Here is a 26,038-nt window from a genome sequence, read left to right on the forward strand (position 1 = left end):
CATTCTTACTATTGATGTACTTAGTAGACATTTGAACGCAACACTCTCGTTTATGTTTTACTTGGAAAACACTTGAACGCAACATTTTTACTATTGATGTACTTAATAGATATTTGAACGCAACAATCTCGTTTATGTTTTACTTGGAAAACACTTGAACGCAACATTTTTACTATTGATGTACTTAATAGACATTTGAACGCAACAATCTCGTTAATGTTTTAATGTTCAAAGAACAAAACCAACACATGCATAAACTCACAACAAACTACACACCTGCAAACCAGTCAGCTGTTGCCGTATCCGTAATACGCCGATAGGGAGAAGTTTGTATTTACACGATGAGTCGGGTGTGTTTTGACCTCGGCCGAACCCCTGAGGCCGACTCACCGAACCCCAAGTGTTCGATCGAACCCAGGTTAAGAACCACTGAACTAAACCTAAATGCTAAATCTAAACCTAAATGTTAAATTAAAATCTAAATGTGAGCGATAAATCTATGCCAAGTGTAAAGATGAATATTTAGCTCAAAATATCAAAGGTGAGCGCTAAATGTTAAATCTAAACCTAAATGTTAAATCTCAACATAAATCTTAAATGTAAATCTAAATGTGAGCGATAAATCCATGCCAAGTGTAAAGATGAATATTTATAGGATGTCAATATTCCACCAATCCGACGCCTCTCAGCCGCAAAGGCTCCTACTCTCCTACACCTTTCTTAATGCGGAAGAAGGAAACATGACAGATGCTTGATGAAAAATAATGCCAATAAAGTTGCAATAATTGTGTTCAAATGTTAGCTATGAACTTGTGAATGGCATGGTGTGTTAAGACAATTAGACACTCAAACACGTGACACTGTACTCCTATGTTTTACAATGAATGGAATTGATTTTTAATTACACTGAGGCATGCAGTGTGCATGAATACACATATTTCTATTTCTATTTTTCTTTCATAATTTCGCTGCGCTCTTACTTCATGACTGTGTCACATATGAACATTACTTAGTTGTAAACAACACAGTTTTACTGTCATATTAGTTCTCTGCAAGCAGCAGCCACTGACAGGCTCGCTTTGGATCGGTTCTAAAGAATATGTCTTAATTGTGATCTGAATGGTAAAAACATGAGTGTGAAGTCATCATTTGGTCAGAGATTCGGATTCGGCGCATGAAGATATGCGCCTTTTAATATGCTTATTTTCCGAGAAGCGTAAGTATGATGAAGGAAAGATGACTTTAATTCACACTAAGTTATTGTGTAGAAATACGGGAAAATAACTACGAAAGCACAGTTCATTCATTAACAGTGTTACAAAAAAGATCAGTTAGAATAATACATAATGTTGGATATAGAGAACATACAAACCCCTTAATTTATTGAATCGAAAATACTGAAATTCCACGACATTGTGAATTTGCAAACAGCTAAAATTATACACAAAGCAAACTATAATCTGCTACCCAATAATATACAACAATTCTTCTCAACAATAGAGGAGAAATATAATGCTAGAGAAAAACATTTGTACGCACGAACAACACTTAAAACCTTCAGTATATCAGTATGTGGAATTAAATTATGGAATGGATTAAGCAAAGAAATCAAACAATGCACTAATATGATCCACTTCAAGAAACTCTTCAAACTTAAAGTGTTTACAAAGTACAAAGAAGAACCATGATAAACATTCTGAATTAATTTCTTCCATCCATTAATTTTTTAGATAATCTTACTCATCTCACCATAAGAAATATAACTTACTTCACCAAATATTATTTATTTATTTGTATTATTATTTATGGAGTATATTGTGAATAAATTAAGAACAGGAAGTGAACAAACGTTTTAGCAACTGCTGTTTAAAGGAAAAGGGGTAGGATTAAATAAACTCTGCTTCTTCCTACTCCTTTTCGAACATGTTGAATAGAGGAACTGGAAATTGTGATGTTGTATGCATGCATGTTCCAAATAAACTCAAACTCAATATTATCATGTTTTTATTAAGCTTATCTCACATTTGAGTTATTTTATTTAGACTTGCCGAGTTGGTGCTTTACGGAACACTAGTAGCAAAAATGTGTCTGAAGAAATACAAATAATATCAAAATGATATTTGAGTGGAAAACACTAAACGTTAAAAGTACATCAAACAAACCTTTAACGCAGTGGGCACTACAAACTCGTGCATTCCTTTGATTCTGCGCCTTTGTACTGGAGTGCGTGGTACTTTTATCGTCTTTTTTCATACAATCTTGCACTTTTCCGCCATTCTTGATTACCTGTCAAGGTCTCTGAACTCTTTTACGCGATTTAAACGGTTCGTACAGCCGAAAAGAGCGCAAGCGTAGGGCATGTTTCTTCGAGAAACTAAATGGCGCCTCGTACCCATTGAGAACAGAGACTGGCTTGACCATAGACATCTTATAAGTAGACGCAGCATTGGCTGCTGTGACGCGAGAAATTCGGCCGCCATCTTAAAGTGGTGATGAGGAGCCGGCGAGCAGCCTAAACTGACAGTTGACAGGTAGAAAAAAAGATGCCGGGCTGGTGTTCAGCGTTTTCCTGCTCATATGAGCGGACTGTTGACAACAGGAATCGGGGGATTACTTTTCACAAGTAAGATTTAACATAAACGTACTATTGGTTGTATATAGTTCTCTGCAAACCTATAGTGGCATCATGCCTACATTGTGCATATATTGTATATAGTTCTCTGCAAACCTATGGTGGCATCATGTCTTCATTGTGCATATTGTATATAGTTTTCTGCAAACCTATGGTGGCATCATGTCTTCATTGTGCATATTGTATAAAGTTTTCTGGCAGTGACGTGCAGTGAGGTTCATGGCTGGTGAGGCACTGACTTCATCACAGTCAGATTTACAAACATATGAACCCTAAAGAGTATCTTATTCACCATTTGATTGGCAGCAGTTAACGGGTTATGTTTAAAAGCTCATACCAGCATTCTTCCCTGCTTGGCACTCAGCATCAAGGGTTGGAATTGGGGGTTAAATCACCAAAAATGATTCCCGGGCGCGGCGCCGCTGCTGCCCACTGCTCCCCTCACCTCCCAGGGGGTGAACAAGGGGATGGGTCAAATGCAGAGGACAAATTTCACCACACCTAGTGTGTGTGACAATCATTGGTACTTTAACTTAACTTTAACTTTACACATACAAACTGTAGCACAAAAAAAAAACACATTTAATAAAAAAACGTTATTATGGTCTTACCTTTACTTATAAATGAAGTCCATGTGCCGCTCTTGTGCTGGATTAATGAACCCCCTGACGGGAGTGTTATATCAACTAAAGCCCTCACTTCAACTTTCCACGTGTAAGATTGAATCTATTTAAAAAAGTGTAACCGAGGGCTTATAAATGTCGCCTATACTGTATGAAACTACAAAATAACAAACACGGAGGCTCCAGTTTACACGAGGACCACTTTATTTACATTCTTTCAAAAACCTACGCTCCACTCCAACGTGTCATCACTTCCGCTCTTAGCGCCTTCAAAATAAGAGCTCAAGGCATATACTGTATAACAGCGCATAACAGGAACTTAACATCACAAAGAGGAAAGCCCATAAAAATAGGTTACAAAAGTTATTTAATAAGAAGCCAAAAAGTGCAAAAACAATAATGTTCGTGTTGGAGGAGTTGTGAATTAGGTACACCTGCAGTTTGCAGGTGTACCTAATGTTGTGGCCCTGCAGTCATTCACAACTCCTCCAACACGAACATTATTGTTTTTGCACTTTTTGGCTTCTTATGAAATAACTTTTTTAAATAGATTCAATCTTGCATGTGGAAAGTTTAAGTGTGGGCTTTAGTTGATATAACACTCCCGTCAGGGGGTGCAAATTCTACGGCGGGGGTGCAGGAGTCGGATTACTGCGAGCCTCAGCCAGTGCGTCTTTTGCAGCCGTTTTATGATCGCTCAGCACAAGAAATACGTTACACACATACAGTTGTTGACAAAATACACTGTACATTATATACCTCAGCTATGGAAATGTATAATATAGTTCATATAGCAATACGGTCTCACTGCACAGCAGGCCAGCAGTTAGCCGAGTCCGCAATCCATGGTGAGGCACAAATGAGTGACGTGCCTCAACTGGCTGCTGTTCACCGCACCGTCTCTTCTCAGTATTTGAACCGCAAATGTGAAAATTCAGCGATTTTGTATAAAAATAATCTAAAACTGGTGAAGTTAAATGGAAAATAACTTTATAGTATAATCACTGGATACATTTAACAATTTAATAATTTTTTTTTCTTTTTACATTTTTTTTCTTTCCATGATGGCAGGTGAGGCGGGGCCTCACCTGCCTCGAGTGACTGCACGTCACTGTTTTCTGCAAACCTATGGTGGCATCCAGTGTTGGGACTAACGCCTTACAAAGTAGCGCGTTACTGTAACGCCGTTGGTTTCGGCGGTAACTAGTAATCTAACGCGTTATTTTTTATATTCAGTAACTCCGCTACTACATGATGCGTTACTGCGTTATTTTACGTTACTTTTGATGTAGTATCGGCTAGAAACAGAAGCGCTGAGGTGTCGTTCTTCTGAAACTTCCTCTGTCACAAGCCGGAGAGAAGAAAAGAGGCGCGGTCTATGTGTGTGTCTGGGTGTGGGTGTGAGGAGGGGAGGCACACACATGATCCGCGGTTTGATATATGAAACAAAAACAAAAAAAAGTTGTTGGCACGTTCAGTCCACACACAGCGTGGTCATGGCGAGCGGAGTAACGGAGGAGCTAGAACGCCCCGCGCCATTGAATCGGTGTGTTTATAGGTGCAGACTTAGTTGTGCAAAACGAGGCTTTTAAACACATGCTGAACGCGCTTGAGCCACGTTACGACATCTCGTCGCGCACCCACTTCAGCGATAAGATTGTGCCAGATCTTTATGAGCAGGAGAAGAAAAAAGTTGTGGATGAACTATCCCGAGCATCATCTGTTGCGCTCATGACAGACAGGTGGACATCTATAAGCGCTCACTTCATCACAGCAGACTGGGAGATGAGAAGACACGCCCCCTCTACGAGAGTCACCTTGCGCAGGTACTGACACAAGCAGTGGAGGAATGGAAGATAAAGATATCCCAGTCACACGTGATAATGCCAAAAATCAAATAATTACAGTGAATGAGGCAGGACTGGGACCACAGATAGGTGCTTTGCACATGTAGTGAATTTGGCATCACAGAAGGGAATCTCAGTCAATAGGATGAAGCGCCTCCTTGGGAGGATCAGGAAGGAGGTTTCCTACTTCCACCCAAGCACAACAGCTGCTCATGTGCTTAAGACAAAGCAAGAAATGCTAAAGCTGCCTACTCATAAGCTCATACATGATGTCCCAACGAGGTGGAACTCCACTTATGATATGTTGGAGCAGCAGGCAGCTATATACTCTGCATTGACCCACAACACCCTGAAGACAAATGTCACCCTGTCTGATGATGATGTGAGAGTGGCAGATGAGGTCCTCCAGGTGCTTAAACCCCTCAAAAGTGTTCCATCTCTACTGAGCACTGAAACTTCACCATCTGTGTCAATGATCCTGCCACTGAAAACAAGGATTCTACAATCCATGGCTCCAAGTGTGGAAGACAGCAGCATCACTCCAGATGTCAGGCTTTATTTCACTACCTATGTTTCAAGGAAGATGATGTGCCTTCTTATGTTGCACTTTAACTTGTTTTTTATTAATGGTCATTGGTCCAAGTTTAAAGAAAGGAGGAATGCCTTTTTATGTTGCTCTGTTTTTCATTAATTATGTTAAAAGGAAAATAAAAATGCATGTCAAGTTGATCAACAGATTGTATTATTCTCCAGTGCAATAACAGTACTGAAATGAAGGCTAAAAGGGCATTAATGGGAGCTTTTAAAAAAAAAGAAGAAAAAAAGAAGTAAATAAATAGTTACTTTTCACAGTAACGCATTACTTTTTGGTGTAAGTAACTGTGTTAGTAACTGAGTTACTTTTGAAATAAAGTAACTAGTAACTGTAACTAGTTACTGGTTTTCAGTAACTAACCCAACACTGGTGGGATCATGCCTTCAGTGTGCATATTGTATATAGTTTTGTGCAAACCTATGGTGGCATCATGCCTTTAGTGTGCATATTGTATATAGTTATCTGCAAACTCATGATGGCATCATGCCTTCAGTGTGCATATTGTATATAGTTCTCTGCAAACCTATGGTGGCATGATGCCTTCAGTGTGCATATTGTATATAGTTATCTGCAAACCTATGGTGGCATCATGCCTTCAGTGTGCATATTGTATATAGTTATCTGCAAACCTATAGTGGCATCATGCCTTCATTGTGCATATTGTATTCTCTGCAAATCTATGGTGGCATCATGCCTTCAGCGTGCATATTGTATATAGTTCTCTGCAAACCTATGGTGGCATCATGCCTTCACTGTGCATATTGTATACAGTTCTCTGCAAACCTATGGTGGCATCATGCCTTCAGTGTGCATATTGTATATAGTTCTCTGTAAACCTATGAAATGTTCTATTTTGTCTTCATTATTTTGTCAGAATGCACCACAATGCTTCATTTGTATGTGAAAATCACAAAGAAATCTTCAGGGGGAGGATGACCCCCCTACAGGGGTTTGGTTTACAAACTTTCAGCCCCACCTAAAACAAAATTCACCTGCCGCCACTGATTATGATGCATTCTCATTTTAGGCAAAGTATATGACAATACTTTCTTAACAGTATAACTGTAACCAGGAATAAGTCTTCAAGTAACAATATTCAAATACTAACATTGTTGGGTAAGACAAAATTTGGTTTTATTCTGAATCCAGTGAAACAGATTGGTGGTTTTAGCTGATATAAATACTTCCAGGTGTTTATATATGTTCATGTTTAAGTATTTGTCAGACGCTTTTATCCAAAGCGACATATCATAAAAAAATATATATAAATCAATCACTGTAAACCTTATCATTTAAGAGAAGAATGTAATGCAAAATATCAATACAAAGTGTCAAGACAGAATAAACTCTCTGCTGCTGCAGCAACAGAGATACAGTCTACAGGTCCCTAAAATACATAGATATCTAATGTACATTCTTGTTTATGTAGGATATACGCATGTATACATAACCTAATCATATTGTTTCTTGAATTTAAAAATAGCTGACCGTTTTTTCCCTCTTCTCTGGGATTATATTCCCAGTTTTGATCTCGGACGTCTGGCCACTTATAAGCATGTAAGAATATTCTATTACTGTTAAGCAAACTATGAATAATAAAACACGCCAAAACATGTGTCCTTTATCATAGCAACGCGTGTGACGAAATACCATGTGAAAATCAGTGGTATTCAGTGAGGTAAAATGAATTAAATGCGCTGACAGTTCATTGCTCCTGCCAAATGAATTGCACTGAGTGGAGCGAATCACCACTCCAAGATGGCGGCCCGCGTCTCGTCAGCGCCAGCAGGCAGTAGCGGTCGACACTGCGTCTACTTATAAGATGTCTATAGGCTTGACCACCACGCGTATTACAATGAGCCGGACGTGACGTCATTTTGAATCCAAGCAATTGTACGGGCGGCTCTTTCCGGGCGGAACTCGTGTCCCACTATGATATCGCGTCGGACTTTTTGAGTGTAACACACTATCACCCTGCTATGTCGGCGCTGAAATCTGTTTCTTCATTATCAGAGTAGTCTGTAGTTTTTGTCAAATGGGTCCTTTATTTAGATTAAGTGCCGGGGATGTGTTAATTTTCAGGTAATGTGTTGACGAAAAGTAAATAATCCTTCGCTGCGTCCTTTTTTAAAGGTAAAGTAAGTTTTTTCTGCCTGCTACAAGCTTTTTTCTCTTCTTCACTGTTCCCGCTAGCTAACGTAACGCTGGCTAGCTGAGTTGATATGATTAATAATTGTAAAATTCAGCAACACAATACCGTCAATGCGGTTTTCTTAAATAGAACGTTAAACAAGAAAAGGAGAGGAATTAATGTCTTTAGAAGAAGAAAGATATTTGAAACAATGTAACGTCCATACATTAGTAACGCACTGATCATACTGCGCAGAGGACTATCGGTGTGTATGTTTTCAAAAGTTTATGGTGCCTCTCACTCATGCACAGGTTTTTTGTTGTTGTGGTTTTCTTTGCTTTCTCAGTTACACGTCCGAGCCATGGCGTCACTGTCAGAGGAGGTGCTCCTGGTACTAAAAAAGGTTCGCCAGAAGAAACAGGATGGTACACTTTATCTGATGGCTGAACGCATAGCCTGGGGTCCAGAGGGCAAGGACCGCTTCACTGTCAGCCACCTGTATGCAGATATCCGCTGTAAGTGACATTTTCCCTGTCAACATGACAATACAAACACGACGTGTCTTAGTGCCGCTTGTTCTCTGTTGCAGGTCAAAAGATCAGCCCAGATGGCAAAGCCAAAGTTCAGCTCCAGTTGGTCCTTCACTCGGGCGAGAGTACCACATTCCACTTTTCAAACGATAGCACTGCACGGAAAGACCGGGAGGCTGCAAAGGAACTGCTGCAGCAGCTTCTACCCAAATTTAAGAAAAAAGCTAACAAGGAACTAGAGGAGAAAAACCGGTAAGGTTGCTTTGTACTATTAAAATAGCCACATTTTTAGTTGTGTCACAATTTTGACCACAATATTTGCTTGAAAACTCAGTAAGCTACACATGCTCTAAACTCGCAAGAACAGTTGGGGCTTTGGGGCACGTCAAAGACATTGATACTTGTACTGTTTAGACTTAGACTTAGACAAACTTTAATGATCCACAAGGGAAATTGTTCCACACAGTAGCACAGTTTCAAAGGATGGAGAGGATAATGCAGGTATAAAATAGACTAAAAATGCACCGTAGTAGCAATATAAAATATAACATATATGTAAACTGTAAGTTTACTGGTATTGCCATATTTAATGTATTTTGTTGAGGTGTGGGGTAACGCTTACAAATGCACGCTACTGACAATATGCACATTACAAAAGAGAGCAATAAGGATTGTTCATAAAGTGGGTTAAATTAGCTGTGTTTTAAATTCAAGAATTTTCCATTTCTGGATCTTGTACAATTTAAGACTGCACAAATGGTTTATAAAACAAATGACTACCTGGTAACTTAATTAACTTGTTTTTGGAAAAAAGAGGGAATGTGTGCATAAGGGATGGAACATAACTTAAAACAATCCTGTGTACTACTCTTAAAAATATGTGCAACTTTGTCTGTGAGGCGAAATTGTGGAATAACTTAGAAAAGCATATGAAAATTACTTAAGAAAAGTTATAAAAAGGCTACCATTGAAATGTCTAGAAACACAGCGGAAAAGATGAGAGTATTAGTGTTATTGTATTTCTCTTTTTTTCTTATCTTGGAACTGTTTGAGAGATTAAAGGTGGTTTAAATTGCCTAGAGAATGAATGGGAGGTGAGTGAATCAATGGGGGGGATAATGAGTGAGTGTAGGGCTGGAAAAGCTTCTCCTTCCTACTCATTTTCAATTCCATTTGTGATAATCTATGAATTGCTTGGTTGTGTTTTTAATTTTTTTGTTTGTCTAAACAAATTTAAAGTCAAAAGTGGGTAAATTAATCACCGTGTTAATGACTAAGTTCTCTTTGACTGATAATGTGTTTCAGAAAATTGCAAAGTCTTTACCAAAAAGTGCATTTGAACACTAAAAAAATTGGAGTTCCTGCTTGTTACTCGGAGTGAATTCAGTACTTTTATAGGTACTGTCGGTACTACCGATTACCAATTCACGTACCGGTACACTCAAACATTGTCATATTTCGGTACCTCTGTTGCGCGTGACATCTGGTTGCAGACTGGCTTAAGCACTTGGCCGGGAAACAAGCACTCAGAGTGGACTTAGACGGACTGTCTCTATGTAATGTTACCATTTGCCATGCCAACAAAGAAGAAGGTAGAGGAAGGCAAAGTATAATAAGGGTCAAACTTTTCAAAATGCGCTTGCCCGATGCCAATTTACATTTAATTTGCCATAGACATGCTACTGATTAGCATTAGCAATTTTACATGGCGATTTTAACAAAGACTACTTCTTGGCTAAGGAAAACACACCATAGTCCATAAACTACCGGTACTGCCATCTAACAGCAGTCTACTATACAATACAGTATAGTACAGTACTGGCAAATTAGACACAAAATTGTAAGAAAACAAGATAACTGGACAGCATAGCTAAGCGGTAAATGTTAAATAAAAAAGAAAGTTAGGTTTTTTTTCAACATTTAAAATATTTGAACACACACAAAAGTACTGGTAATTGATATTGTATTGATTCAATTGTGAAATGTACCCATCCCTATCTTTAACTAATTAAAAATAAATGCAACATGTTGTGGTTAGATCTTGATTCAGGAGTTTAAAATGGACTTTGTTCGACTTGCTAAAATATGCAGCGCAGCATTAGTGCAGCTTCAGTTCAATAGTGCCTAATGTCAGGTTGAAGGGAACTCTTGTGGCTCCATTGTTTCAAGCTAATGTGTTTTTGCTAAAGCATGATTCTGATATTTGTCTTCTATGGATTAAAAAATACTGCCATTAGGTTTTTGGAATTGAAAATACATTTGGGCATAGTTGAAAAATATGTTTTGACAGCGAAAGTATTTGCACTGTTCCATTGCGAAATGAAACATAGAAGTTAAAAAATATAATATTTTGTGTGGATATTTTTTATATTCTATTTTTTTAGCATCACTTTTCAGACTCCCCTTTAATGTCTGTCTTATTTAAGTGACAGGACTTTTAATTTTTCAGTGTCACTGTTTTTCCATTTCAACTATTAAATTGTTGTTTCTGTAATCGGTGAACTCATGTTGCTGCTGCAATGTCTAAAAAAATTACAAAATCCTAAAAAAAATTATAAAACCGTTACAACTGAAATAAATTATTGTTTATTTTTCACCTGTAGGATGCTTCAAGAAGATCCAGTGCTTTTTCAGTTGTATAAAGATTTAGTGGTAAGCCAAGTGATCAGTGCTGAGGAATTCTGGGCTAACCGATTAGGAGGCCTAAACAACACAGACCCTGCTGTATGCAACAGTAAACAGGAAGTTGGCATTTCTGGAGCATTTTTGGTGAGTGATTTAATAAGTCCTTACATTACTTTATTTGATTTACATTTTAATCACATTGCGCTCACAGGCAGACATCAGGCCTCAGACAGACGGCTGCAACGGCTTGAGATATAATCTCACAGCTGACATCATTGAATCCATCTTCAGAACCTATCCTGCTGGTAAATGTGGCTGCACACTTTCTGTAAAGGTTTACCTTTTATCACAATCTGTTTTACTAACTAACCTTGTTACAGTAAAACAGAAGTATTGCGAGAACGTGCCTCATAACTTGACAGAGAAGGAGTTCTGGACCCGCTTCTTCCAGTCGCAGTACTTCCACCGAGATCGCATCAACACTGGGACGCAGGACATTTTCACGGAGTGTGCCAAGCAGGACGAAAAGGGTATACATTTTTAGGATGTTTTTCATTCACTGAGAGTAAAGTACCATAAATGCATTGATTAATCATCCCCCCGATTAAATTTAGATATTGCCACCTAACAAGTGATGAAATGCATTGTAACTCCACATAACACAGCTCTTATGCACCTGCTCTGGCAATGGACAAATGACAAAGGAAGTGGGATTGGTGTTGTCAATAGAGACCTGGGGCCATTTGCAAAGCACAGTTTATATTTTATGGGAAGTGGTATATTCATAGAAATAAAATAAACACACACACACATAAACCCACCGCCACAAACACATGTAGATTGCCGTCTTGTGGAAAACACTGAAAGGGGCTGTTTGCTACATTTACACAGATGCCACTTTCCACTGTATTTTACACAGTATATCCCGCCCTTTTACGGCTTTTCGTACGTAATGACATAATTATGTACGTACATAACACAATCGCAATTTGGATAGCTACCGTTAGCTGTCAATAAATGTATATTCTATCATAACAACATTACTGCAGCTTGTTCGTTGTTTTTCTTGGACTGCTTTTGTATGTGTGCACGTGCTTCCTACCCGTACGTGTTGGCGAAATCCGGGTGAGTGACCGCCGTAAACACCAATAATTCTATTTGGGCCGGTAAAAATGTTTATTACATAAACTTTGTAATTGGGGAAAAATATAGACAATTATCAAACAAATATGTTCTGTTAAACCACCAATGGTAACATAAGTTAGCCAGTGATGTTATTTTTGCTTTGAAAAATGTTACTGTGAGGAAGTTGCAAACAGCACCTTTAATTGTGTATTTTGCAAAATGGCACATTTGACTCACAATCTTACTCTGAGTATGTGTTGATACTTAATACAATGCTTTTTCTTGTGCAGGGTTAAAGTCAATGGTGGTGCAAGGAGTTAAGAACCCTCTGGTTGACCTACAGTCATTAGAAGATAAATCATTGGATGAGGTAAGGGTTTCTCAGAAATTACAGTGAAACCTTTAAGGTCCTATTCAATCTGTTCCTGAATGCTGGATCCACTCAACTTTTGTTTTTAAAATGTTTATTGTTCTTCAACTTTTGCCATCATAACATTTTCATCAATTGCAGGGGCAGTGCTTGTTGTGAAAATGTAACATTTTAACTGTCATAAAGGTAGAAAAAAAAGTTAACATACAGCGCATCTGGCAAGTATTCACAGCACTTCACTTCTTCCACACGTTATGTTACAGGCAGCTTTGATCCAAAATGGAGTAAAAAAATGTTGTCCTCAAAATTCTACAGACAATACCCAATCATGACAATGTCTAAAGTGTTTTTTTTTTTTTTGCAAATGTATTTTTTTTTTTTTTTAAATCACGTGCATAAATAAGTATTCACAGCCTTAGCTCAATACTTTGCTGATGCACCTTTGGCAGAAATTACAGCCTCAAGTCTTTTTGAATACTATGCCACACATTTGGCACACTATATTTGGGAAGCTGCTCTTTCCTCTTTGCAGCACCTCTCAAACTCCATTCGGTTGGAGGGGAAGAGTTAGTTTTCATCCGGGATTTTTCTGTACATTGCTGCATTCATCTTTCCCTCTATCCTGACAAGTCTCCCAGTTCCCCACAAGATGATGCTGCCACCACCATGCTTTAGGGATGGTATTGGCCTGGTGATGAGCAGTGCCTTGCATTCACACCAAAGAGTTCATTCAATCTATGTCTCATCTGACAGCAGAATGGTCTGAGTCTTTCAAGTGTATTTTGGTAAACCGTTTACAAAGAAATGGCTTTCGTCTGGCCAGTATGCCACACAGGCCTGATTGGTGGATTGCTGCAGAGATGGTTGTCCTTATGTAGGTTCTCCTCTTTTCACAGAAGAATACTGTAGATCTGACAGAGTGACCATCAGGTTCTTTGTCACCTCCTTGACTAGACTAAGATTAATGCAGCAATGTACAGAGACATCCTTAATGAAAACCAACACTTTCCATCCAAACTGATGGAGCTTAAGGGGTGCTGCAAAGAGGAGTGGGCGAAACTGCACAAAGATAAGTGTGCCAAGCTTGTGGCATCGTATTCGAAAAGACTTGAGGCTGTAATTGCTGCCAAAGGTGCATCATAGGTAAGTATTGAGAAAAGGCTGTGAATACTTAATGTGCGTGGGATTTAGATTTTTTAATAAACTTGCAAATTAAAAAAAAAAAACTTTTTACAATGCCATTTTGGGGTATATTGTGGCCCTAGTGTGTGAATGTGAGTGTGAATGTTGTCTGTCTATCTGTGTTGGCCCTGTGATGAGGTGGCGACTTGTCCAGGGTGTACCCCGCCTTCCGCCCGAATGCAGCTGAGATCGGCTCCAGCACCCCCCGCCAACCCCAAAAGGGACAAGCGGTAGAAAATGGATGGATGGATGGATTGTCTGTAAAATTGTGAGGACAAAAATTAAGTTATTCCAATTTGTAATAAGACTGTAACACAGGCCTATTCAATTGGCGGGCCACATCCGGCTCGCCAAAGCATTTCATTTGCCCCACCGACCATCACTTAATAGTTTTGATTAAACCATTAGAACTCGGTTTGATCATGTATGCAAAACTACCGCCACCCTGCAGGGCCTTATAACGAAGCGTGTGTGTTACAATGAATCAGCAGTGGGGTGAGTAGAAGAAGACTACTCATTCAACCTAAGGAAAAAAATCAAAAAAAAAAACAAAAAACTTTTAAAGGCCTACTGAAACCCACTACTACCGACCACGCAGTCTAATAGTTATATATCAATGATGAAATCTTAACATTGCAACACATGCCAATACGGCCGGGTTAGCTTACTAAAGTGCAATTTTAAATTTTGCGCGAAATATCCTGCTGAAAACGTCTCGGTATGATGACGCCTGCGCGTGACGTCACGGATTGTAGAGGGCTTTTTGGGACAGCATGGTGGCCAGCTATTAAGTCGTCTGTTTTCATCGCAAAATTCCACAGTATTCTGGACATCTGTGTTGGTGAATCTTTTGCAATTTGTTCAATGAACAATGGAGACAGCTAAGAAGAAAGCTGTAGGTGGGAAGCGGTGTATTGCGGCAGGTGTTGTGCCGTATAACGCACCCCCGCCGTAGAATGCACCCCTTGACTGTTGTGCCGGATAACACAACCGGTGTTTCATCGTTTACATTCCCGGAAGATGATAGTCAAGCTTTACCATTGGCCTGTGGAGAACTGGGACAACAGAGACTCTTACAAGGAGGACTTTGAGTACGCATGCAGCTGCGGCTTCCAAACATTTGATCGCTTGCCCATACGTGCGTGCCGCTATGTGCATGTCACATACGTAACTTTGGGGACTTTGGGGAAATATATGTGCTGTATGAACTTTGGGGAGGTGAACGGTACTTTGGGCTGTGGGATTGAGTGTGTTGTGCAGGTGTCTGAGTTGTATTGGCGGGTTATATGGACGAGAGGGGGGAGGTGTTTGTTATGCGGGATTCATTTGTGGCATATTAAATATAAGCCTGGTTGTGTTGTGGCTAATAGAGTATATATATGTCTTGTGTTTATTTACTGTTTTAGTCATTCCCAGCTGAATATCAGGTCACATCCGCCTCTCACAGCATCTTCCCTATCTGAATCGCTCCCACTGCCCTCTAGTCCTTCACTCTCACTTTCCTCATCCACAAATCTTTCATCCTCGCTCAAATTAATGGGGAAATCGTCGCTTTCTCGGTCCGAATCGCTCTCGCTGCTGGTGGCCATGATTGTAAACAATGTGCAGATGTGAGGAGCTCCACAACCTGTGACGTCACGCTACTCGTCTGCTACTTCCGGTACAGGCAAGGCTTTTTTATCAGCGACCAAAAGTTGCGAACTTTATCGTCGATGTTCTCTACTAAATCCTTTCAGCAAAAATATGGCAATATCGCGAAATGATCAAGTATGACACATAGAATGGACCTCCTATCCCCGTGTAAATAAGAAAATCGCATTTCAGTAGGCCTTTAACAACGAACAGGACAACAAAGTATGAATGTTCTGCCCCAAGCAATTGCTCGAGTCATTGTTTCTTGTCGGACCTTTTAAGCGACGGACACACTGATCCAGACAAGAAGCAACAATGGTAGAAACCCCATCATGTAAGCTTCAACACGAACCTTCTGTAAGTAGATAAAGTTTGTGCATAAACATATTTAGTTTTTGTATTGAAATTGCTGACTTCGTGATGTCATTTGTATTTGTGGTCGTCTTATTTGTCTGAGAGAACAATCAAACCTTGTTTAATACATGCAGTGCTAAAATTGGCCAGTAGAGGGCCACAACGCTAATAGTGATAAGTCACATACAATGTTTGGTTTGTGAATGTTGTGTAATCTCTGAATATGTAAACATTTGTAGTTTATCGTGTGAATATATTAACACTAAACCTATTATTTTATTTATGTAACATGCACAATGGACATTATTTATGTAAAATATACAATGGACGTTATACGTTATGTTTATTTTATTTTTATATTTTCAGTCTTACAAACCGAAATGATGGGACAAGTGTAAATAAATAAAACTAATGAAGGAAAATAATTCAAAAGAATGAACATCAATCCTCAACAAAAACTAAAGCTTCTGTTTCTTCATATTGTTAACTGGCTGCACATGCTGGAAAAGAGTAGCGTGGGCAAAATAATGAATTTATTGACAGTGCAGTGTGAAAGCCGATGTGTTTACTTTGTAACTAAGTAAACACAGTCTCAAATAAATTTAACCCGCGGAGGAACTTTCTGACGAAACATCCACATTTCGATGTCTGGCCCCTGAGCCCTTGGGCTCCTAAACTGCGGCCCTCTTCTGTAACATAAAAAATGTGGAAAAAGTAAATCACTGTGAATACTTTCGGATGAACTGTATGAATTCGATGAAATGGTGAAATGTGAAGGTAATTTGGCACACACACTCTTAACTGTTGGACATGTGTGAAGAAAAGTCGACTAGAGAAAACCCACCTACTTACACAGAGAGCATGTACGTTCTTTTTAATTCACATAGCAGTGCTTCTCAAATAGTTTGGCTGCGGGACCCACCTTCATCCCTCACGACAAGCGGGAAGCCAATGGCTAATAAAACGCCCAAAAATCAGCATCTCAAATAATCTCTTGTCAAAATATTCAGTGTTGTGTAATCAAAAAATGAACAGCAAACATTCCTTGTGCCTTTAATTGGTTTCTGACTAATTAAACTCAAATAACTTCTGCGCAATATTCACATTTATCGCGATGCGCAAGTAATACCGGTTTGCAAACAAATAACTCGCAACTGTAAATGGGATCTCATCAGCCCCTTAAAAAGCCGATCAAAACACTTGATTCGTTTGCCACACTTCTATCAGGCAGTTGAGAATTACTGTTTTACAGTATTTTCTACTTCAAAACCCATTATCCCGTTTGAATATTTATGGCTAGGGCTGCAATAATTAATCATTTATTTGATAAGAAAAAATGTTTGAATTTATTTCTGCTGCTTCGATTCATTTTTTAATAAGTGTAACTAATACAAATTGCAAATCTGAACCGCATGAAGTGCCAGGAACTTTAAATATGTATGGTGCGATCGAGTGCAGATAAGCGGTGGTGTGTGGCACCCGTGATTTGTGAAGAGGGGAGAGTTTTAAATTTTTTTTAAATTTAATTAACACAATTAATGAAGGTTACAGTACGTCAAAACAATCTTTATTTTAACTATTTAAATACCCGTTGAGGCTATAAAGTGTGTTTTATTTGATTCCTCAATTAATCGAACAAACTATTGACAGATTACTCGATGACTAATACTTTGGTGCTCCTCAAACAAGTTGTGAGATGCGTTGAGGTTTCATGCGACATGTTGACATATTGCATTAAGTCCTGCAAGAAAGTGGTTTGCATTCCAAAGGTTTCTGCAACTGTAGAAGAATTCCCCACACCAAAAAAAGGTTGGTTTGGAAGTTTTATTAATTATTTGCTATTTTGTTTGTTGCAGGGTTATGGTTTGAGCACATCGCTGCCCTCCACTTCTAATTGTAACAGATCCGTGAAAGAGAGCAGCAACTACGCCATCATTAAGCGCTTTAACCATCACAGCGCCATGGTGCTGGCGGCAGGCTCACGCAAAGGGTACACAAATGAAAATAATATAACAAGTTGTAATCTTTTTGATCAATATCCTTAAGTTGTTAAGTTGTTTTTCTAGAGAGACTGACCAAGGTAGTGAGACAAGCAGCACTGATGGAAACTCACGGGACTCTGACCTCTTTCAGCCACCCATCAAGAAGGTAAAAATGGTTCTGTTGTTGGAGCTGTAGAGGTATAGCTACAGCTCATGTTCAATGGCAATCTTTCAGGTGAAATTACAAGAAGCCATAGAGTATGAAGATTTGCAAAGGGAAGACGGACCAAAAACAGTTGCATTAAATCTAAAAAAGTCAGACAGGTACTGTGTTAACATATTGTCAATAATCGCAACTTGTGTTGTTCAACCATATTTAACTTCTTAATATTGTTTTATTGATTGTATACAAGGTATGCTCATGGTCCTGTGCCTCTTCAGTCCCAAAAGTACACAACGAGCCAAGACATAATCAACTCTGTCAACCACGTCCGACATGAGATGACAAACTACACACCCAACCTCACTCAGGTTGGATCAAAGAGAATGGATTAGTAAATTTGGTTTGGTTGCACCTTGCTTTTTTAGCTATAGTGGATGAGAAAGTCTTAAAAACAGTGTTTTGTCTTATTAAATTTTTAGTCTCTATATGTATAGTTTTCATTGCTCGATTGCACTATGCAGGTGTTGACCAGTGCAGCAGCAACTACGGCCATTGCAGCGCTTTCTCCTGGTGGCGTCCTAATGCAGACGGGAGCGCATCAAACCATTAATCGTACGTCTCTAAAAACCCACTGAAGTATATCTGATAACTCCCATATTACTTCAGTTCTTTACCTTTTCCATGGATGTTTTTCCCAGAGATGGTTCCGTCTGATGTCCAAGGGGAGTTAAAGCATCTTTACTCGGCTGCAGGAGAGTTGTTAAGACATTTTTGGTCCTGTTTCCCTGTAAACTCCCCATTTCTGGAGGATAAGGTGACTTATAGTTTACTAACTTACTCATCAGTTCGACTGTCTATAATTAGTAATGACATTTATATACAACACCACCAACAGATCACACTTTTGTGTTGAAAATTGTGCATTAAACCATCATGTCTTATTTTTTTTGTACAGTTGACTAAAATGAAGTCTAACCTTGAGCGATTTCAGACCACAAAACTTTGTCCTTTTCAAGACAAGATTCAGCGTCAATACTTGAATAAAAATGTAAGTATCTACTGTAATGATTTAAACTGAACCTGCTTAGTCTATAAAATCCATCATTATCTCATCTTAATCTGTAGTCCAGCCTGTTATCATATGCCTTAAATTGATTTCTCTATTAGTAAGCACCATTTAAAAAAAGAAACACTTTCTTCTCATTGGCTATTATTTGGAAACATCCTATTCGATTGGGTTTTCCCAAACAGAGTTCAGATGCATCTTTGGAGGTCCTTGATTTAACATTCAAAAATGTTAAATAGATTTAAAGAATCAGATGTCTTGAACCTCTATAAACCTCTATAATTCATAAATGGACATGAGCATGTCAAGTTGTAATTCTTTCTTTAGTTGAGACTGAATCAACAGCGCCTCTGCTGGATGCAATCTAGAAGTGCACCCCATTTTACTTCCGTTACTTCAATTATTCTGCCTATTGTTTTTTGACCACTCGTCCTTTCAAAATTCCTCTAAATGTGTGAGATTTTGAGGACATCTCCTTTCCATCACCCCACATATTTTTCAATTTGATTTAGTAATGAGCTCTGGCTGTGCCATTCCAAAACATAACATTTTTATCTGATGGAGCGTAAAGATATAGGCCTTAATGGACTACTGGGTAGAAGTGTTCACTATATAAGCACCAATGCGTAAGCCCCAATAAGTAAAAGCAGGCCGAAGAATGATCTTAATACCATATCATGAATACTTACAGTACAGGCCAAAAGTCTGGACACACCTTCTCATTCAATGCGTTATCTTTATTTTCATGACTATCTATTGTAGATTGTCACTGACGGCATCACAACTATGAATAAAAAAACGTGGAGTTATGTACTTAACAAAAAAAGGTGAATTAACTGAAAACGTGTTTTATATTCTAGTTTCTTCAAAATAGCCACCGTTTGCTCTGATTAATGCTTTGCACACTCTGAGCATTCTCTCGATGAGCTTCAAGAGGTAGTCACCAGAAATGGTTTTCACTTCACAGGTGTGCTTGAAACTCATCGAGAGAATGCCAAGAGTGTGCAAAGCAGTAATATGAGCAAAGGGTGGCTATTTTGAAGAAACTAGAAAAACAATGTTTTCAGTTATTTCACCTTTTTTTGTTAAGTACATAACTCCACATGTGTTCATTCATAGTTTTGATGCTTTCAGTGACAATCTACAATGTAAATAGTCATGAAAATAAAGACAACTCATTGAATGAGGAGATGGTGTGTCCAAACTTTTGGCCTGTACTGTGTCTTTCAGGCAAACTTGGTATTTGAAATGTCATGAGTGTATTACTGTTTACCACTTCATAGGAATTATTGTTTAGGTTTAACATTAACAGCTAAGATTGCTAAAATTGAATGACATAAGACATGACCTCTTGTATCTCCAACCACCCTGCAGCTCACGGCACACTTAGAGCAGATGTTGCAGGCGGCATACAGCAAGTTCCACATCTGGCAAACGCGTCGCATGATGAGAAAAACCTGAGGCTCGCTGGTTTATCGAGGAGAGGACCGTGAAGAAAGGGGATAATGTGTCCTATGGAGGCCTTCGCCCGCGCGCTGAGACCGCAGATCACAGCCAAGATGGGTTCATAGAGGCTCACGTGAAGACATTGTTTGAGAGAGAGAGAGAGACATATGACGTTTTAGTCACAAAAAACTTGTGTTCATTACTTTTTTGTGTTCTTTCCACATATGAGAGATTGGTCACAATTTCATTAGGTACAAAACGACCAAATGTCTCACTAAAATCATGACTGCTCTCGGGATGACAAGCAGAGGACTGCCATCTGTGCAGAGGACTCGGACTAACAGGGAGCTCCTAAAGGAGCATGGGACAATTATTGGAAGTATTCCAGACTTAGTGGATCTAGCAATATTCTAAAAACATGTGGCACTGGAGTGTATTGGTCTTTGTGGAAGTGTGAGGCACAGCTCACTGCGTCGCTCTTTGGTTCTGTCTGCACTGTATACACACATGATTCTCTGGATTAAAGAGGTTAAACGTTTGATGCCTCAAGTTGCTGCGTGACAGGTTTGAATTCTCGCAGTCATTTTCGGGGGGATTGCGGTACTTGATAAACGTCATCTTGAATGGGCCGGCTTTGGCGTCCCTTCATGTAAGAGCGAAACATTTCGCTGCTCAATCAGGAAGTGTTCACCAGCTGAGAGAAGCCGACCTGCTCAGCTGCCGCTTCCACGGTAAGTCATTTTCTCTGAAAAGGTTGAACTAGAAAGGCAAGGCGGCTCATTGGTGAGGTATGTGAAATAATTAAAAAAAAAACAACGTGTTGTCATTCCTTCAGTTTGAACGAAAACCGCTAGCATACTTGCTAACGTCTTATCACGAAAGCAGCTATTTGTTATTTATAAAACAATTCAGTACATACACAAGTTCGGTGCAGACGAGGTCAATGAACTGAAAGTTTTAAGATGTTTGAACGCTGATGTTTATCGGTCAGCAGACTAGTCCCGTGACAGACGCGCCCCTTTGGTGGTTAGTTACTTTTCGTCCAGCAGCCCTATGAACAAATTGCATTCGGTCAGTGAGTTTTTCACGTGTGTTTTGTCACATTACCGCTATTAATATTATTATTATTAGGGGTCGAAGTAACGGTACAGTTTAAGGTTGTGATGTCACTTGCTGCTAGCATACAACAGATTGGGATGTTCGGTGCTACCTGATACTGGCTAATCGATATCACGTGACATACTATTTCGACACAAAATGTTTCGTTTTGATTGTATTTATCCCCAGGTAGGCCTATTACTGATACATTAAAGCGTTTTTTTTTACCTGAATACTGTATTTAGTACTTTTTGTTGCATATTTATTAAGGCTTTATTCGTGTTTGACCATGCAACACATTTTAGTGTAGCTTAATGCCCATGTTGCTACCATCCATCCATTTACTACCGCTTGTCCCTTTTTTGGGGGGTTGCGGGTGGTGTTGGAGCCTATCTCAGCTGCATTTGGGTGGAAGGCGGGGTACACCCTGGACAAGTCGCCATATCATCATCACAGGGCCAACACAGATAAAACAGACAACATTCACACACTAGGGCCAATTTAGTGTTGCCAATCAACCTATCCCCAGGTGCATGTCTTTAAACCACAAATTAGGGATAATCAGTTTGACAATGTTTGAGTTCCTATATTGAAACAATCTAAATACACAGGAACCGTTATTGTTTATCTTCAATATGTTTTGCTGTTTTATTTTGTTATTTCAACACATAGCCCTTGGGTTTGCTGTATGGTAGGACTTGAAGAAAGACTGCTGTTTTTTTATGCTATCCATCCACAATGTTCAAAACTAGAGGTGTCCGATAATGGCTTTTTTGCCGATATTCCGATATTGTCCAACTCTTAATTACCGATTCCAATATCAACCTATCCATACACTTGGGTAAAACGGAATCCATCCTATTTGGGTCCCACATCAACCTTAAGAAAGTCAATGACTTCACTATAAAAGTGGGTGACATTGTTATCACCAGGAAAGATGAGGTCACCTACCGAGGTTCCATTCTAGAGGCTAATCTTTCCTGTGATAAAATGGCAACCAAGGTAATCAAAAAGGTCAACCAACGAACGAGATTTCTCTACAGAATCTCCTCTCTGGTCAACAAAAGCACCATGAAGATTCTAGCGGGAACTCTCGTTCAACCCTTTTTCCATTACGCATGCACCTCCTGGTACCCTAGCACCTCCAAATCCCTCAAATCTAGACTCCAAACATCCCAGGACAAGCTAGTCAGATTACTTCTAGACCTCCACCCCAGATCACACCTCACTCCTACCCACTTCTCCAAAGTGGGCTGGCTCAGGGTGGAGGACAGGGTAAAACAACTTGCACTGAGCCTAGTCTATAAAATCCGCTACACCTCCCTGATACCGAAGTACATGTCAAACTACTTCCTTAACGTAAATGACCGCCATAACCACAACACCAGAGGGAGCTCCACTAACCACGTTAAACCCAAATTCCGAACTAACAAAGGTCTTAACTCATTCTCTTTCTATGCCACATCAATATGGAATGCACTCCCAACAGGTGTAAAAGAAAGGGCATCTCTATCCTCCTTCAAAACCGCACTAAAAGAACACCTCCAAGCAACTACAACCCTAAACTAACACCCTCCCTTCCACATAATACCTCTTCAAATTGTAAATAATCAAATGTAAACAATCAAACAATCAAATGTAGACACTGTTTCTTATACTTTCTGATCTCTCTCTCTATGTCCACTACTTGCTGTACATATCCTACCAAGTCAGTCCTACACTGTTTCAATATCCATTTCTCTGATGATGCAATTGTTGATGCTGATTGTTGATGACTGAAGTGTTGATACCAAACCTAACCCCCCCCCCCCCCCCCATATCCCATACCCCGGATCGTAAATAATGTAAATAATTCAATGTATATACTCTGATGATTATCTTGTGTGATGACTGTATTGTGATGTTAGTATATATTTGATAGTATATATCTGTATCATGATCAATGGACCCCGACTTAAACAAGTTGAAAAACGTATTAGGGTGTTACCATTTAGTGGTCAATTGTACGGAATATGTACTTCACTGTGCAATCTACTAATAAAAGTTTCAATAAAAGAAAAACGATACCGATATATACAGTCGTGGAATTAACACATTATTATGCCTAATTTTGTTGTGATGCCCCGCTGGATGCATTAAACAATGTAACAAGGTTTTCCAAAATAAATCAACTCAAGTAATGGAAAAAAAATGCTAACATGGCACTGCCATATTTATTATTGAAGTCACAAAGTGCATTATTTTTTTTAACATGCCTCAAAACAGCAGCTTGGAATTTGGAACATGCTCTCCCTGAGAGAGCATGAGGAGGTTGAGGTGGGAGGGGTTGGGGGGGGCGGGTTTGAGGTAAGGGGGTAGCGGCAAGTGTATATTGTAGCGTCCCGGAGGAGTTAGTGCTGCAAGGGGTTCTGGGTATTTGTTCTGTTGTGTTTATGTTGTGTTACGGTGCGGATGTTCTCCCGAAATGTGTTTGTCATTCTTGTTTGGTGTGGGTTCACAGTGTGGCGCATATTTATTACAGTGTTAAAGTTGTTTATACGGCCACCCTCAGTGTGACCTGTATGGCTGTTGACCAAGTATGCTTTCCATTCACTTAATTGTGAAAGTCTGAAAAGCAGTAGATAAAATGTGATTGAGCAGGCACGCAAAGGCAGTGCCTTTAAGGTTTATTGGCGCTACGTACTTCTCCCTACGTCCGTGTACCACTCCGTACAGCGGCGTTTTAAAAAGTCATAAATTGTATTTTTTGAAACAGATACCGATAATTTCCGATATTACATTGTAAAGCATTTATCGGCTGATAATATCGGCAGTCAGATATTATCGGGCATATCTATTCAAAACCAAACAAATATTTTTTTAATGAAAAAATGCTAACTCTGTTAAGCCTATAAAATACACATTCCAGTGAATCATTTGCAGATTTTTTTCTCTTGTTTTGTGAATCACACTGAGCAGTTTTGTTTAGGGCTGCAGCAATCGATTGTTTTAGTAATTGAGTAATCTATCGATTAGTTTGTTTGGTTATTCGAGTAATCGGATATAATACACTTTATAACTTCAACGCATATTTCAGGGAAAATTGTTGAAATAAACAAATATTTTTCTACTTGCCATAATCCTAATTCTGTTTTTTATAATAAATGCACATCAAATGTGAAATTGCACTTTCACCATGTATGCAATAGCATCCACACACCAGGTCGGTGCACGGGCAGAAACTTTGTCTGCGTATTTAATGTACTGGGCACTCCATGCAGTCGGGATTTTATGAATTTTGATTTGTTACAATCATTAAAGATTAATCGAAGCTTCTTTTTAAAAAAATCTAGTTAATCGTTGCAGCCCTAGTCTTGTTTAAATGTTACAACTTGAGTTATTAAACCCAACTTGGAAATATTTTAATGTTGTTGCAGATGTCTCAGCTTGTTTGCTTTAATGCAGTGGTTCTTAACCTTGTTGGAGGTACCGAACCCCACCACTTTCTTACGCGCATTCCCCGAACCCTTCTTCAGTGAAATATAATTTTTTCTTTTTCAAATTCAAGACAGTTATATGTTTTTTTACTGGTGCACAAAATGAACCGTGCATTAACATCACCTTGTTCAAAGAACAAAACCAACACAGTGCATGAACTCACAACAAATTACGCACCTGCAAATCAGATAGAAAATTAGAGGGAACATTGTTTGGGGGTATCCATAATACGCCGATAGGGAGAAGTTTTTATTTACACGATGAGTCGGGTGTGTCTTGACCTCCGCGGCGCAGGCTCCACCAAACCCCTGAGGCCGACTCACCGAACCCAGGTTAAGAACCACTGCTTTAATGTATTAAAGACAACTTAGGTGATTATACGCACATTGCTGGTTGTAAGGATAGATGAATATTCTCAAGGTTATTTCGTGGGGGGGTGAAAAAAAGGACAAGCATGACAGAAAATGGTGGAGAACCACTGTAGTTGAACTGTTTCTTTTAGTTACCACTTTGGTAACAAAATTGTTATTTTCCATACAATATTGCATTATAGCTGACCGTTTATTCATCTAAAGTGCAAAAGTGGAAGCAGGCAGTAACTTCAATTTTAAACTTTTAATAATGATTTAGAGTGCAAAAATGGAAAGGAAATATTGGCGCTCTTTGACCACGTTGTGTTTTATAACAAGTACATTGCACAACACTACAGAACCATTGTTGTTTTAGTGGTCGGGATTAAACTGCATTAATACAGCTGATGGACTGTAAACAACATGACAAGTAACAGAGTAGCGCGGCCAACATTAAAGGGCATGGTAGATAAACAGTATTATTGGCCTAATCCAAAAGTTATATCAGGAGGTTGCCTACAGCCTCAGCTGCTAATAACAATGTGTATGCAGTTACGATTTGTCCAGGGTGTACACTGCCTTCCGCCTGAGTGCAGCTGGGATAGGCTCCAGCACCCACCCCCCAAGTGACCCCAAAAGGGACAAACTGTAGAAAATGGATGGATGGATCTGCAGATATTTGAATAAATTTATCAATTAGTAGGTCAATACGTACATAGAAATGTCATGTTTAGGTCTGTAGTTCACTCTCACAATTCTGTTGTTTCACACACGAGTCCCTCAGATAACCAGAGTCACGTTTGGCCAATT

General features: G+C 39.2%; 2 protein-coding genes across 4 annotated transcripts in view; both read left to right on the plus strand.

Annotated features, from left to right (window-relative positions):
* The first annotated feature begins 7,615 nt into the window (after positions 1-7,615).
* Positions 7,616-20,841, plus strand: gtf2h1 (general transcription factor IIH, polypeptide 1). Its single transcript, XM_061969639.2, has 15 exons — positions 7,616-7,830; positions 8,175-8,343; positions 8,418-8,610; positions 10,962-11,127; positions 11,195-11,288; positions 11,364-11,513; positions 12,399-12,478; positions 17,503-17,636; positions 17,713-17,794; positions 17,864-17,952; positions 18,042-18,159; positions 18,313-18,403; positions 18,490-18,605; positions 18,747-18,839; positions 20,232-20,841. Exons 2-15 carry the CDS (start codon positions 8,190-8,192, stop codon positions 20,316-20,318), a joined length of 1,647 nt encoding a protein of 548 aa, XP_061825623.1. The 5' UTR covers positions 7,616-7,830; positions 8,175-8,189; the 3' UTR covers positions 20,319-20,841.
* Positions 20,842-20,888: 47 nt separating this feature from the next.
* Positions 20,889-26,038, plus strand: part of hps5 (HPS5 biogenesis of lysosomal organelles complex 2 subunit 2) — a 29,692-nt gene continuing 24,542 nt past the window's right edge. Inside the window, exon 1 of one of the 3 annotated variants that reach the window (XM_061969634.2) lies at positions 20,889-21,034. The gene's annotated coding sequence lies outside the window, so the exon portion shown is untranslated. The other 2 variants (XM_061969635.2, XM_072913952.1) reach the window with 2 other exon arrangements.

The sequence above is a fragment of the Nerophis lumbriciformis genome, linkage group LG10 (genome assembly GCF_033978685.3).
Source record: "Nerophis lumbriciformis linkage group LG10, RoL_Nlum_v2.1, whole genome shotgun sequence".
Lineage (NCBI taxonomy): Eukaryota > Metazoa > Chordata > Actinopteri > Syngnathiformes > Syngnathidae > Nerophis > Nerophis lumbriciformis.